General features: G+C 38.0%; 1 protein-coding gene across 2 annotated transcripts in view; it reads left to right on the forward strand.

Moving 5' to 3' along the window:
* Window positions 1-16,732, forward strand: part of MAP2K5 (mitogen-activated protein kinase kinase 5) — a 259,237-nt gene that overhangs the window by 171,264 nt on the left and 71,241 nt on the right. Inside the window, exon 17 of one of the 2 annotated variants that reach the window (XM_081228777.1) lies at window positions 7,106-7,135. The exons of the other annotated variant lie outside the window; for it this stretch is intronic. Coding sequence (XP_081084903.1) covers window positions 7,106-7,135 — 30 coding nt within the window. The remainder of the gene's footprint in view (window positions 1-7,105; window positions 7,136-16,732) is intronic. 2 annotated transcript variants of the gene reach the window in all.

Genomic DNA, 16,732 nt, shown 5'->3' on the forward strand with positions numbered 1-16,732 from the left:
CACATTTACAAACACACGCACACACATATATACACATATATGCATACATATACATATATATGCATAAACACACACATATTCTTTTTTAAAGAGAAAAAAGAAAATGATGCAAGTGAAATAGCATTATGGGAGAGGAAGGAGAATTATGTTTTTTAGGACAGCAGGGTTAGAAAGACCAAGCAACATTTAAAGATTCAAAACAATAGCATTTAGCGTGAAATCTACTTTTTATCATCCTTACCCAGCCATCAGAATGAAGAAAGACAGTGTCCAGCTGTAGCAGTAGTTTGGTAGCAGGAGAATTAGAAGTAAAGGTACTAATGCCTGAGGGGTGGGTCATGAATTAATAATTGCTATGTGGCGGATGAGCCCCGTCAGAAGAGCTGAAAATGAGGAAGTTGCCTTGCAGAGCGCTATCAATCACTCAGTGACCATAACTTCCAGTAATTAGTGTATTTTATGGGCCTTTGCTTCAGTGGCTCGAAAGCACATATGCTCCAGTCACAGCTAAACTTTACCAGAGTAATATTCCAGGATGATTTATCCTCCTGCTGCGCTGGGATATAACCCTATATTAGGTGAAGATTGTGAACTAAGCTGCAATAAAGTGTAAGTTTAGGTACAGTTTGCCCAGGTTGAGACCTCAATGTATCATGCTTTTCAGCATGCATGGTTAGACGACAGCAAGCAATCATTTTTAACAGTAAAACAAATAAAGCAATTAAAGGAACAGCATTAGGATATTGTACTTGTGAATTACTGTTGCCCTGGCCCCATTTAAGTGTCCACTGTAATAAACCCATTTCTAATTTAAAAAGAGAAAAAAAAACCCACTGTATTAGAAACATTTATTTGTGATGCTGTCTTTTCTCCATTATTATTAGTGATCTGTGGGTAGAATGCAGGACCTTCTGAATGATGGATAAATGTTTGATTTATTTCTTTGTGCTACTGTGCTTGGGATCTTTAAGTTAAAATAAATTTACTTTTTATTAATGGACTCTGGTGAGGATGAATAGTTCTTTTTAAAATATTGGGACCTGTTAAGAAGCACTCCTGGTGGCAAACTCACATTTAGGCTCTTTCTACACAAAGAAAATGTTGTGAGCTCTCCAGAGCACTTGGCACCTTTTGAACAGGCGTCGTGAGTTATTTGCCGTGGTTCATTCACCCTCTGCACCAGAAGTCTCTGGGGCCTTTGCAGACAGGGGCCTTTGCCATTGCCAAAACATCTGTAGAGCCCAGAGTTACCAGTAATTTAACAAGCTTTGCCACCAACCTACAGTATGACCTTGGGCAAATTAATTAAGCTTCTTGTGCCTCCATTGGGTCATATTTCTGTTTGTGTTAAAGAAATCCTTGGAGTTATAGGAAAGCATTATGTGAAAAGAAGTATAAATTGAATAGGGAAAACATATGCATGGTTCCACTGAATTCTTTTTAGGGTGAAATGTTTCTACACTACTTTTAATCATGGTTGTTCTTGAATTTCCTTAAATAGACACCGGTGATAAGCTGATTTCACCAAGCATGGGTGGGAAGGTGTACACAGTTTGATGCTTTTGTTATATTTAATATTCCGTCTTTAATTTGCAATGTATTATAATGTCACACAAGTTAAAACAATAATAGTAAAACAAACTAATTGTCTTTAATTAAAGTGAATTAGGTTTTGGTTTTAATATATTTGATGTAGTGAAAACTGATAATGTGGAGGGTCCCAAAGGTTATTAGGGCATATTTCTGTTGGGCCTGATGGTGTTAGTAATAACCCTCTTCCTCATAGTTCTAGACATGAACAAATATGTCACTTCATCCGTCTCTGTTACTCGCACTTATGCCCCTCCGCAGGGGTTGCACATTCCACAAGTTATCAGCTAATGGCGTTATACATTAAAAATTGAAGCTTTCCTCACTCCGAGGCCTTTCAAGGCTTTGTTCTTAAGCCCAAGACACTTCGGAGTGCAGCTGCAAACTATGGGCAGAAGATTAAATTAATTTGTAACTCTTTTTTTGGTACTGCATTACTAAATCCTCCACATTTAATTGAAACCCTACTTCAAGACGCTTTGTGTTTCTGTGTTCTTTGTTGTCAATTTAACCTCCAAAGCACTTTAACACTGGTAAATTGCTGTTATATCCTTTGGATTGTTTTTAAACCATACAGTAAGAGGACAGTGAAATTGATACACGGGAAGAAAAGAAAAATCTTAGGGTAGATTTTGAGGTATTTAGTATTTATTATGGTCCTTCGCTAGCATAGTTTCAGATGATTTAAACTCTCTCTCTAGGACTGTGTAAATTGGTCTTGGGATGAAATCTCACCTAGGGAATTTTATGTAATCCAGTAGTTAAGTCTGATTTTTTAAAGTTTCCCTGTGTCTGAATGTCCCAAAGTGGCTGCTGCATTTCTATAAAATAAAGGTTTAACTGCAGTGCACAATCTAAATGCAAAATCCTTCGATGGAAATTTAATTGTGTAAAATGTGCACAAGGGTAATTAAGAACAAATTTTAGAACATTTCAGACTATAAAGTCCTCCTTCAACTAGATCATTGGCTATATTGAAAATGATTATTTTCAATTTGCAGTTTTGCTGAGAAACATAGAATATGTCTAAATTAAGAATTTATAAAATCCAGTGCTCTTCAGTATAATTGTAAATTTAAAGCTACTCCCACATTGTTGATATTCTCAGTTGGTCAGTTGATCACCAAAAACATATCCTGAGTTTTTGTCCTGCACTTGCTTTCTGGTTACAATGTATGTTTTCTCTTTATCATTTATGACTTCATGACAATAATTATTCTTATTGTCAACAGAAGCCATTTTTGTTGCTTTGTAAATAAATATCTTCTACCCTTTTTGTTAAAATACAAAGGTTTCTATCATACATTTCTTATGTATTTGGCAATTGTTAATCACACTCACACATATATTGGTTACTTAAATTATAAAGTCCAGCATATTCAGATACTGCTAACTCAAGAGTAGTTCATAGATTATGGTTGGACAAATCAAAGATCAATCAGATAACACTAAGGAGCAGTCCTAGTTTTACAGTGAAAGGTTAGTGGTTTACTGTTATTTAAGTGTATTCCCAACTGGTAAATGTTTTTAGAGCATTCTTTTTCTGCCTTTTGCATAGTAAATCTCCCACAACGAACAGAGTATTTAACACTTTGCTGAATCTTATGTATTTAGAATTAAAATGCACTTTTTTATTTAACATTAAATAGAATCCTCTCCCTCCCTCATCTCTACCTCCACTTCCCCAAAATAAATAAAGCTTTTCCAAATCTTTTACAATGTGAGCCGCTCCCCTGCTGGGAATGAAAAGGATGTTAAGAGTCATTTGATGAATTGTTGGCACTTCTGTGCGCCCACATTTTTCAATATACTTTTTTTTAACTGGACTTAAGCTTCCTGAATTTAAATGCTTCTTTTGTAAAGATGATAAAGAGGGCAAAGACTTCCATTGGCTAAGCCCTAATCTGTTTGCTTTGTTGTGATTCTTTTTTTGTCTTCTTCTTTAACCTATTTATAAATCTACATCTACATACAAAGGTCATTGGTTGGCTGAACTTAAACCATTTTACTCAGTAAATTTAATTAAGAAAATACAGTGCAACTCATAAGCAAATGAGTTTTTTCCTAGTTTTAAACCAAACCACCCTCTTGAGTGCTGATTGCCTTGCCCGACCCCTGGTGATACAGAAACAGGCAAAATTAAAAAGGACATTAAAGCTTCATTAAATCTGAAACACATTTAGTACAGTGACATATCTGCAGGCCATTTCAGAGAAGATTACATACTCTCTTTTGTAAGTTTCCTAATTTATAATACCTTGACAATAAAAACTGGGGAAATGCAAGTAGATTAATAGACCAGTAAGGATAAAAGATACAGAATGGCCCCAGGTCCATCTGTCTCTGAAATATTCACTCATAGCATATGTGCTCCCTCTTCCCCATAAGGGTTCAGTGTTTATTTTGACTTTTGACAGCCTCAGCCATATCCATATCTGCTAAGAGCCCTTTTCCTTTTTTACCTTCTCCTAATTGAACTTGATAAAAAGGTTCTAGGGCTTAGCTATATATTTCCTTCTATTTGGCCACAAGACAAATAGTATAGAACATAAACATTGCAGCTGCATTAAACCTGAAAGGGCAGAGACATACATGGAAGGCAGCTCCCTCTCCCAGGGCCTTAAAATGACTGCTTGTGGTGCCAGCCTTATAGTACCGCTGCCAGTTTTCACTAGTGCAGAATTGGAATCCTTGGCTTGCCACTGGAGCAGCCCAGTGGTGACACTGTGGGAGAGGAAATGATTGTTGCGCATCTCTGGTCAAGAACACGGGACCATTCTCTGCCCTCAGATTGAAAAGAGGTCAGACCTGCAAGATGCCTTAGAAACAGTCCTCGCAGGAATGTAGTTGACAAGTAAGACGGAGCTTCCACAGGATATCAGGAAAGTGCACATAAGTAAAGCCAGTTCCAAGAATGTTGAGGTCACTAGTTCAAGCATTGCCACCTGTTCCCTAGCTGGCTGGTACAGAGAGGCTCCCTGCTGAATTTTCTCTCTGTTCTCTTGATGGAGGTCTCTTACAGAGTAAATGAATATCATCAGCCAGCCTAATTACCTTTTACCAGTTGTGACAGGGGGCCAAGTAGATGAGTACACATTCCCAAGTCTGCTGTAGCCTTGCCTCTCCATAGAACAGTGATGACTTGAGAATTTGAGGCTTTGTGTTGAAGTGGAAAAAGTTCACATTTTTCACCTCATCCCACTCTTCTTTTTTTTTTTTAAAGTCTTCCTTTTATCATTGCTTAGTTCTTTAATCTACAAGAACCAATGGCCAGTGTTGGCACTGGCCAGCTAGTTTAGACCTTAACTGTATATATGGTGGTCAAGTTTCTTCTGCTGGTAAGCTACATGGACAGAATTCTTCCATAGGCCCTAATGACATGTTCAACATGTACCAGAGTGAATGGTGCAGCACCTGTAGAAGGACTTCAGATAGGATGTTCTAAACACTTTCTAGTAGTTATTAAGCTGTCAGCTTTTGCAGACCAGAGACCCTCCTCTTGCTACTTTTTCCAAATGAAAGAATGTGCAAAACTCATAATCTGCAGATGGGTGTGATGATAGGTGACAGCTTTTGGTGAGCTGTCACTGCCTGTCAGTTCAGTACAGAATGGTGCAAATGCCTAGCCCACCCATTACTGCCACAAAAGACCATAGTGGCTCCTTCTGAATCAATGTGCACATTCTCATTGGCCAGAAACACACTGTATTTACAGAATGTAAGTCAAATCAATAGGCTGTATTGGGTGAAGGTGGAGTGGAGGCCGTGGAGAGCTGAGTCCCTCCCCTTCCTAATTAATAGCAGCATATAGACAACAGACATAATCACACAAAACTGTGAAAGGGAGATTGATTAACATCCACACTCTCTTTCCTTCACTCTATAGTTGAACAGATTAATGACATCCACCAAATGAAACAATGATAGTATAACTTTATGTCTTGAAAATCTGAGAATTCTGAGTATACAAGAAATGAGTACAAGGTAACAAATCTTACCAAGTATTCATATATATATATATATGTATATATATATATATATATATATATACACACACACACATCCAAATGAGTGTTGGCCCTTTCCAAGTAGTCACCTTACATGGTCATATGGTTTATTCCTATTACATTGCTGTTGCTCAAACTGGTTTTAGAACTTTAAAAATTAACCTCAGCATCTTCATGTCTATCCTTATTAAGGAACAAAATATTTATTCTTTGAAGTTGGCTTTGGGTTTTGGTAATACCCGTAGGCCATTCAGACCTTAGTCAACAAATAATTTACATGATCGAAAAGCAGAAGGGTATAATTTTAAGCTCAAGATAAGATGCAGTTCTAATAAAATGAAGTAGTTGTTCTTCTGTGACTTGAAATGATTCTAAACACAGTTCCAAAAGAGGAGTTCAAAAATGTTTGAGCAGTGTCAGTGTCTTTGAGATAAGTGCACAACTTCTCAAGATCTAGAAAAGCAATGTAATATGCTGGAAAGAACCCTGGATTAAGTTGCAAGTCTTGGGGTCAGTCCCCAGGCTTCTACTGATTAACTGTGTGGAAACATCTTCAATGGGACTCTGGGGTTCTAATCTGTAAAATAGATTGATGTTTCCTTGGATCCATTCTAGCTTCAAAGTTTCCTGATGTAGTGATTCTACTTTGAAAATATTTACAAATACCTATAAAGGATTTCAGACCTGACAATGGGCCACATTATGAAGTTGCAAAATTTAGCCACAGTTTTCTTTAAATAAATTATGGTACGTTTGGTAAATTTGATCTTATCACTTCATATCAATCCTATTCCTGGTTGAATCATTTTGTTTTCACAGGTGAGAATTTAAAGACCAAAATTAAGTGAGTGGCCTAGAAATACATAGCAGTTTACAAATAAATAAAATAGGAAGCTGTAAGGATTCACTTACCCAATTTCAGACTTATAGTTCCAACTTCACAGTCTTGAACTGCCACTTTCCCACTAGTAGTAGCTCTTTTCTTCTAAATATGAATGGATGAAAAAAACTAACAAATAAATGAAAATAATGGCAAAATTTTCTATTTCACATGGCCCACTCCCCATTTCCTACAACTCTTCCTGTAATACTTATAACTGAAAATTCTACAGAGCTGTGGGCTAGGAGCAATTAAGTGTTTCCATTTTTACAAGAGGAAAAGCCGACAGTATACTATGGTTTTACATCTCTGTTTAGAAGAAACTGTCGTACACTTGTAAATGTGAATAATGCCCGTACAGCTGACAATATTCCTAAGAGAAACTACGTAGGGGTAGTGTTTAGTTGTTAAAAATAGAATATTTTATCAGGGATACAACATTGTCCAATGTAAATGTTCATTCTATATATAGCTTTCAATGTAATTACAGCAATAATTTAGTTTGTGCATTTAAGGTTGTGAGCTTTTTATATTTGCTGGATGTAATTCTGAAATTTAGTACTTGTCTGTCTTAAGATCTGCCCTGCATGCAAATCTATAACTAGACAAATATTATTTCCTTTCTCAGCTTGCTCTTGGGAGGTTTCCATATCCTCAGGTAAGATTGTTCATTACTGCCGTTTTCCACTGTGACATTCATTCCTATGTATGAAGTACAGGGAGCAATTGTGAACATTTGAGCCACATACAAATAAATCTGTCCTGTTAAATTGAAAAGTGATATCTTAAAGGAGTCATTTAGGAGTCTGTATTGATTTTTGATTTTTTTATACTCCAGATTGTTTTCTTCTTTGTTAAAGGTTGAAAGCCATCATTGTGCTCTTCCTTTGTGTGACACTGGTAATGTTTTTCCTCATCCCAACCCAGTACCATGTGCTCTTACTGAGGTTGGAAGAGGGGCACAACCTTTTCTTGATACACTATTTGCGTTTTTGGATTCAATTAGTTATTTGAATTAAAGGATTGAGGTGAAGGGTGAAAATATCTAATCTAAGTCATTATTTTTGCTAAGCAAATAGATGGGCCCCCCAATTTTATGTGGCTGTGATTTCGAACATTTTCTTTTTAAAAAATTTGCCCTTCCTATTTACATTGCTAGGAAAATAAAATGTCCATTATGTTACCATTGCTGATAATAATCTCTATAGTAATTTCTTTAAGATTTTTATTATAGAAGGGTGCTAGCGCTTAAAATATAAAGCTATTTTGTGGTTTGAAAATGATTCCCCAGTGTGTGGGGGGAAATAAGTGAAATGTCTAGAGGGATGAAAAATGAATGGTTTGACTGTTGGTTGATGCTCCCTGTTTTTCTGGCATCTTGGTCTGTACAGGCCAAAGTGCCTGGAGGCATGTCTGATTTAAAGGTGGTGTTGGTCTCTGCTCTTTAAGCATCTATTAACTTGCTATTATTATGCAAATAAGTGTTGTATTACACATACTAATTTATGCATGGTTAGATTATACAGATGCATCACAAACATGGTTATTGAATAATAGGATGGGACCCATTCTCTCTACCATCTTTATAAGCAGCTTTAAGCAAATTGTCCTGGTACCCATGTGGACATTTAAAGCCCCTTCACACGCTGAAATGTCTCTTTTGTATCTTTTTTCTTTTACAGTTAAAGCCATCAGATAAGTGGAAGGGAAATCATCCAAGTTGTTAGGTTCAAGAGTGTCAGTCTCACTTTTCAAATTTGTAGGATTCTTTGTTTAAACATAATCTTTTCCTTAAAGAGAAGATCCTAAGTGTAATCACTTGGCATGCATGCTCGCATTTAGTGAGATTTTACTGTGTACAGCCTTGCTGCTTAGCTCTAGGTAGCCCATCAAATTAAAATCACATTTTCAGGATTTATAGCTCATTAGAATATTTATCTTGGTAAGCCTCTTATTCTGTCAGTAATTTTTAAACAATTCACTGTTTGGCCAGTGTGTGCAATCCCCTCAAATTTTGTAAATGAAGAGAAGAGGCACTGTATAACTTCTCTCTCAAACAAGTCTTAATAGAAAACTTCTATAAGCCATCTAAGAAAAAAAAAATACCAAAGATTGGGAATGTAGCTGTATTCTTGAGATTCCTAATGCCTAGAGTATTTAGTCAGTGAGATTTGACAAGTGATAAGTCTAAGAAATGATTGCATTTGACAAATGAAGCTTTTGAAGGCTCTGGTCGAATTTAGAAAGAGGCTGTCTACCTTTGCAGTATTGTTTTCTGGAATGTTTAAGTATATGTTTACTTGATCAGTCGAGTGGAAGTTGGAAAAGTCTAATGTGCTGAACTCCCTAGGCAGCAATCACTGTTATGCCAGAGTGAGGGGAAAACTGTATTCCTTGAATTGTGATAGAATATTGTCACCAAATTGGGACTTTCATTTCAAATAATAGAAGCAGCTTTGATGCCATCAGGCCTATTTCCCAGGTCTTTCAACAGAAGTTTGTGCACTTCATTGCTGGAATCATTAATAACTTTTGATGGAGTTGGCATTTATTTTACAGGCTTTGTACTATATAGACTGAAGATTGGGAAAGGTTACTTTATAGATTCCTTTTCTACCCTTTTGCCTTCAAATAAAGCACATGAAGAAAAATGTTTATTTTGATAGTATCGCAGGGACTGGATTATGAAATAATACCTTCTCTTTGCCCCATATTATCTCATTTGAACCCCTAACCACTCTGTGTGATAGCCTCCCCTTATAAATTGGACAAACAGGATGGCTGATTTGCTCATTGTTGTACTGTAGGTGGTTTGGGGCCATTGAATCCCAAGTGGAATAGGCAGGAGTGAATCACACACTCTCAGGAGTGGAAAGTGATCTCAGACAACATCGAATCAAACCTCTCTACAGTATCTCTGAAAAACAAAGTTGAGGGCTTCCCTGGTGGCGCAGTGGTTGAGAGTCCGCCTGCCGATGCAGGGGACACGGGTTCGTGCCCCGGTCCGGGAAGATCCCACATGCCGCAGAGCGGCTGGGCCCTTGAGCAATGGCCGCTGAGCCTGCGCGTCCGGAGCCTGTGCTCCGCGACGGGAGAGGCCACAGCAGTGAGAGGCCCGCGTACCAGAAAAACAAAACAAAAACAAAAAACAAAAAAAAACAAAGTTGAACACCTCCAGTGATAGGTAACTCACTAGTTTACAAAGCAGCCATAGAGTCAAAGCTTTATTTACCAGGCTGAGGACTGCCTCATCTTAATTATTACCCACTGGTCTGGCCCTTGAACACATGAAAGATTTTCATATATCCTTAAGATCTCACAGTTTTGCATCCCTTCTGTACCCAGGGCTGGGTACTCAAAGTCAAATCAGGGAACCAGATCTCAGCTGCCTTCACTAGTGGCAAGCTGAGGAGACTGGCCTGTTTGAAAGAACTCTAGACCAGGAGCCAGAAGATTAGGATTAGAACCCAGCTCTAACAAGCTCCGGTCACTGCAGGCCTTAATTCTTGCTTTGGCCTGTTTCCTCATCTCTAAAATGAGCATCCTGATACCTGCCTTTCCTATCTGATTAGAAGTATGCAGATCAAATAAGATTATGGATATGAATTTCTAATCCTCAACCAAAGGTTGCAAGAGGATGTGCTTGCAACCTGCCAGCTGCAGCTGGAGCAGAGTGTAAAATGAGCAGAAGGGAAAGAGGGGAGGCAAAGCCAGCATCCAGACTCGTCCTTCCCCCAGCCCAGCGTCAGTGCTGCTGACAGCGTCGTTAGCAGCGTCTCTTACGGCCGGTGACACATTGTGTATCTGGTAGGGACACAGATGAGGGTGAGGTGTTGGGAAGATAGCAGGGAGAGTTAGTAGCCCAAGACCAACATAAAGGTTAAAGGATTGGATTTTTGTTGAGATAATCATTCTCCATGAATTTCATTGTTTGGGGGGTTGGGTTTTTATCTGTTATTTGAAAACACTGTCTATTTTAGTTTCCTTTAGGCCTTAAAGTTGCATAGCCTCACTGGCATGCAGTTTAGGGCTCTATGGAAAGAAAGGTTAGGAGCCATTATAAATACACGGTCTTATTACTACAGCTTATAATAGGAGGAACAACGATGTCAGATTCACCTAGCACCTTTCCGACATCCAGCTCCAAAGCACTTGCTGTTATCTGACTCGGGACTGTTATTTCCAGCCTCCAGGTGAGCAGACTGAGTCTCAGAGAGATGAGGTGCCTTGCCTTGGGGATGAATGGGTACAGTTAGATCTAGGACTTGCAGGCGACTCAACCAGATGACTGGCTCTGTGAACTCTGATTTTGGTTTGCTGTTCGAACCACTGCCCTCCTTCCCGCTCAGCCCCACCAAGCCCTTCTCCTGGCTCTCCTTCTCTGCCCTCAGGAGGCCTCCTGTGTAGATGAGAAGGGTTGTGCCATGGAAGATGATGACAAGACCATTCCCTAGAGCCCTTTTGCTTTTCTTACCATGTGTTTAGCAGAGTGATGGATCTGGAGGGACCCAGAGCTCTCACTGACCCCAGTGCCATTAAACTCTGGGTGCCTGTGAAGGATATTCTGCAATAGAATAATGAAAACTTGTGTCTTTAAACATCTGGTAAACAGATAGTATCTCAATTTCTTGAACAATTTAGCTTTAATAGTCATCGGGAAAAATGTGCAAGTCCGGACAAGGACTAGAGCTGTGTATATAGTTAATCATGTAGATCCAAATCCAGTTGACTTAAAAAACATGATGGTGGGCAATGGTTTGTTTAATGATACCATAATTTAGGAGAAATGAAAAAGATTGCCTGCTAAAAACTGTCATCCTTCATTCAGACTTTACAACAGTACCCTGCATTAGGATGATAGTAAATCCATTACGGAGACTTCTCAGGGAATGTGCCAGCTCTGGCATTTGGAAATTGGTAAGCAAGATGCCACAGGAAAGTGAAGATAATATAGATACAAATGTATTTAAGGTACTTTTGCATGTGTAAAAATGTTCTTCTCCTTTTGGCTACATTTCCTGATCTTGGTTAATAAGTTACATCAAAATGACCTGAAGTTAAAAAAAGGAAAAAAATCTGAGCAAATAGTGCCCCTGGTATTGTAAAGCCTTGAATGTTTTCACACCCCATTAATTTATTACTTCTCTTTCTTCATCTTTAAATTTCATTTTTTTAAAAAAAATTCCGACTCCCTGCTGCTGCAGTGATTTTCATCTTGTTGTTAATTTTCCCTGCTCCATATGGAGCTCCAGACATTTCACCTGGAGGCTGTACTAGATTTTGCTGTAGTGATTGTACTTCCGGAGGCCAAAACTGTCATTTAGGGTTCCTGGTGCATCTGTCTGCGCCAGGCTTTTCACTGGCATGGGAGAGTGTGAATAACAAATTGGATGCACCTGAGATTCAGATGATTAGTGTGTTTTGTGAATCTCCACGACTTGTAAGCAGATAGCTCTGGGGTGCGGGGGTGGGGGGGCTAAACAGCAACTGGGTAAATCTGTACTCACACCTTACATTTGGGGCTTTGCAAGGGAAGTGCAAACATCCTAGGCAGTCTGAGTGCAGAGAGAGTAACAAATATTTCATCCTGCCTTGTCATTGATTAGAAAAGAGCCTTTAATTTCATTTCACCCCATGTTGTGATTAATTTGCATTCTTTGTCAGAAGTTAATGGAGTTTTTTATGGTTCACTCTGAAATCCTTGAAAACATCAGACTTGATCTGATGTTTATACAACCGCCAGCGGAATTTTTTCGTTTGATTGATGGCAAGCTTGATGTTATTCCAAACGGCTTTTTAAGCTGTTTTTAAGAATTATTTGAATAAAATGCAAGCAAGATATTGTTGTAATGATCAAGATTATCTGTTAAAAATCTGTTTCAAATAAAGAAGGTGATGAGTAGTAAAAAGGATCAAAAATATGAGATATAGTGAATAATGATGTTATTTGTTAAAATATATAACAATGGCATCCAAATAAATTATTGCAATATATAGAGATCACTTTTATTGAAAAAATATGCCATCATCTGACCAAATAGAATAATTAAGGCCAAGGCAAAAGGAAAGTCTGCATCTTTGGGATTAAAAATCTTTACTACCAATTGGCATTTCTCATTTATTCTGCCACCTTTTGCCACCAATGTACGAAATAGAGATCTGCTGTTCTTAACTCAAGGAGACAGGGTCTGTCAGGCCTGTTAGCTGAACAAAATGATGACATATTACTTGTCTCAATAAAGACGCATTCTTAAATTCCAATACAAGTTAAACATAAGTGGATAATAGAGGATTTTAAGTGAAAGACATGTATTCTTAATAGTATAATAACTGGCCTTTTTCACAAGACAGTACAGAAATGAAAATATCCTGTTGTTAAAAAGCAAAATACCCAACTTGTTCATGGGTAAGAGAAACATGTGTTCACCCCCCCATACACTGTATATCAAAGTATGAAGGAAGCTGTAGGTGGCATTTGCTCAGAACCCCCTGCTACTAACCAAGGAAATATGTTTTGCAAATGCTTTTTGATTACTGATACCATTTGTTTGATTTGGGTGCTTTGCCTTGCTTCAGCAGATCCTTGCTTTGCTGTGATTGCTGCTAGTGAGACTTACTCATAGGTCAAAAAGCTACTTATCTGAGCATTCATTTAAAACAGATTAATTTATTTGCTGTATCTGAAAGTTTGCTAAATAATTGGGTGGTTTTAAGTTACTGCTTTCTGATCCTTGTATTAACATGATCTAAGGTCCTTTTTATTATATGCAATCTATATTATTGACCACAATTGCCCTGTTTTCATTTAAATGTAAGCAGCTTGTCAAGTAGAAAATATTTTGTTTAACTTGGCCTGGAAACCTGCTATTTTAATGTGTGTGAGGTTTTTTTTTCAATTGACAGACTGTCTTTTAAACATACGTTTATTTTGTAGTAATAAATTGTGCTCTGGATAGAGTATTTGTCTTGTAATAAAGTAGAAAGCGTATGTTCTTAAAACTGTTTTAAAATATTAAACGTTTTTCAAAAGTTAATGTCAAAATACTAGAGTTTTTACACCTAATTTTATTCATGTTTTAAAATCCTTTGAGTATATTGTTATTAATCCTAATTTTGACAATTTAATATGGTTTTATATTCAGTGTTAAATTCACACTATAGATATCACTGTCTTATTTATGTATTAATGTGCTAATTATGCCTAGACCAACCTAGTATTGCAAAATTAAACCTAAAAAGTTTGCCTTCTTTGAAAAGAGGTGTTTGGAATCTATCCTTTGTTGCATGAACTTTTTGAAATTTGAACATCAAGGATTTTAGTAAACTGTAAATATCCAGATTTTGTGTGAGATCTCTGGTCAAAGAAAAAAACAGCAGTAGGTTATTACCCCAACTTCAGGTTCTAACCTTTAATTGGCAAGAGTCCAAAAGAGTGATATGTGTGCAGTTTTATTTTTCCAAACATTCCTAGCCTACATGTTTTAATTCATTGTTTATTTTCATCCTCACTATTGAGGATATAGACAGTTAAAATATACTGATATTTCAAGCCATAAAATCAGATTTTATGTTCCATAAAATGCAGAGGTGAAATTTAGGTGATATGAAGATGTTCCCTGATAAACATTTGCTTCTTCCCAGGAATTTTTTAATTGCCCATGTCAAATTTTTCTCCCAATGTCTATTTCATACTTATCAAGAGGTCTCATAATTTTATTTGCTTAGTCTATGCTGAAGACAGGAGGTTGGTTCCCACTATATCTTTAAAATGGAGCAGAAATGGAAGAGAAATCATCCCCCAAGTGTGGGTAGCTTAGAAATGTGAAACTTTCCATTAAAGATAAACTACTTGTTAACACCTCAGTTGAGGTATATGTAGTTAGCCAGCTAGGTTAGTGATTGTCTCTATTTTTTTAAAAAGCACTAACCCAATGTTGGTTTGGTTTTATAGCACCTTCTAAACTATTTTATGACATACATCTCAGTTTAATTGAACATATATTTGTCATTGAGCATCTACTCTGTCCTGGCACTGGGCTAAGCACTGGGAGTACGGAAATGGAACAGATGTGGTCCCTGCTGTCAAAGAGTCCAATGCAGTGGGAAGAAAAATGTAAACAAATGACAGTTGATATAAAAGGAGCCCTACAGGAGGTACTATGCTCTGGCCTCAAGAGTAAGAGGTCAGCTCACTTTAGGAAATTATGGTTTCACAGGGTAGATGATGCTTGAGCTGAGGCTCTAAGGCCAGAAGGATGGAAAAGAACTTTCCAGGTATTCTAGTCAAGAGGAGAGTCATCTTGTAAAAGATAAAGGTCTAAAGCAGCACGTTGTATTTGGTGTCCTTGCAGTACTTCAACTCAATAGGTTACTACTGCTACTGTGACATTTATCTCCCTAATAGTTTGGGAATGTCCTTAGATGACTTTTAAAGCAACACTGGGAGGGAAGTAAGAAAAGGTTGGTAGAATGATAGAGGAGAGAAGTGCTGTGTCAGGATGGAGATGGCACATGTAGCAGAGACCAGATAATGAAATTGAGCTTGAGAATTTCATGAATCCCTTTGAGATGACTGAGAGCCAGTCTGAGGTTGGAAATCACTGCATTTTAAGATTTCTACCCTAAGGTCAGTTGGCACATGCCTCTGAGGGGTTCCCTGCCACCCTTTATGAATTTAACTTGGCATATTGTAGAACATTTTCTAGACTGCTGGAGGATTGGTCATCATGATCAAATGAGCTAATACCTAAGAGACCACTTTGAAAAAAATAAGGTGGTAAATAAGAGCAAGGTAATATTAGTATTATTTATATTTCTAGGAAGTACTTTAGGGATTTATCTATGTAACTCTGAAAATATATGACCATGTCTCACTCCAGTTAGGACGAAAATGAATTACTTTTCTGATCCCATAAGAGCCTTCCTTTACAGTCTTTCTTTTTTGTGTTATAATTTATCATTCACAATCACCATCATTAATATATAGAATTATATGCAGAATCTAGTCATTTTTAACTCAGTAACTGGGGACCATGATACTTTTACAATTTTTAAATAATCAGTTTAGCCCAGAAATAGAATTGAAGTTTGAAGTAATGAACTTGGTGCTCAGTCTGGCTTTCAGGGGTGACTTCGCTATCTTCTTTTCCTCTTTGACTTTGTGGTCTGGAAGGCCTTCCATTTTTCCCCCTTTGGTTTCATTGGTACTACCTCATGGAATCATAGAATTTCAGGATGTGAGGAGATCTTACAGTGGTCTAGTTCAACTCATTTATTTTACAGAGGAGGAAAGGGGGGTCCATAGCCATTAAATGACTCACTGATGATTACCAGATATTTGGCAACAAGGTCAGACTGTCTCCCACTCTAGAGGGATGGGGCAGGGGGAGAAAGTGAGAGAAGGGACCCAGAGGCTTTGAGCCCAAATAGCTATCCTTATTTTACACACCCATCCATTCAAGTACTGCCTCCAAGTGGTGTGTCTACAGAGATGGAAATTACTGTTGTAGGATGCTCCATGCCTGCCAGGTAATTGCTGACGGATATGGATCCCTAGGGGGAAGTGGTCTTCAACAGCAGTAGTAGCAGCAGCAACAACAGACAAAGACATCAACTTTATTGTACTCCAGTGTTTTACTTATCAACATTCAGTATAGAAAACTTGGGTAGATTTGGGGCTAGGGGCTCATTGGCATCCAAGTTAAAAAGGGGGCAGACCTGGCCAAGCTTTGTTTGAGTACAGGTTACTTTTTAGATATTTACAGTTCTGGATTAATGCCTGGGGAGTTCGGGAATTCTTCCTCAACTAAAATGTTAATGATGCTAAGAACCCAACCTTCTTTAGTGCCAATAAAACAGACAAGCTAAGTTCATTGAAAAATCAGTGAGTTGCCTGAAAGGAGCAAAGAGCTGATTCGATTTAAGACTGGAGATTTCCCAGGACACACCAGGTGGAAAGAGGGTGCCAGGGAGTGCTAGGAGCTAAGAAAGGAGGCAGTTGTCTGTTTACGCTCAGAGCCAAGGTGTCGTCCCCAAAGAATTGTGGGAAACTGAGGAAAGCAATTAGAACCAAGTGTAGACTCTGTTGTGCTGTACACTGTCAAGGTCTATAGGTGGTGACACCATGGGGGGAAGGTAAGGAAGTCTGGGGAAAGAGAGACCAAAGAGGGTGATGGAGCTTGTCTTGTTTTGTGTTCAGAGACAGGTTTCAGAGAGCACCATTCTGGGCATGAGGAGACCTCGACCCCAGTCCTAG

Source organism: Mesoplodon bidens (assembly GCF_964165515.1).
Source record: "Mesoplodon bidens genome assembly, chromosome: 3".
Lineage (NCBI taxonomy): Eukaryota > Metazoa > Chordata > Mammalia > Artiodactyla > Ziphiidae > Mesoplodon > Mesoplodon bidens.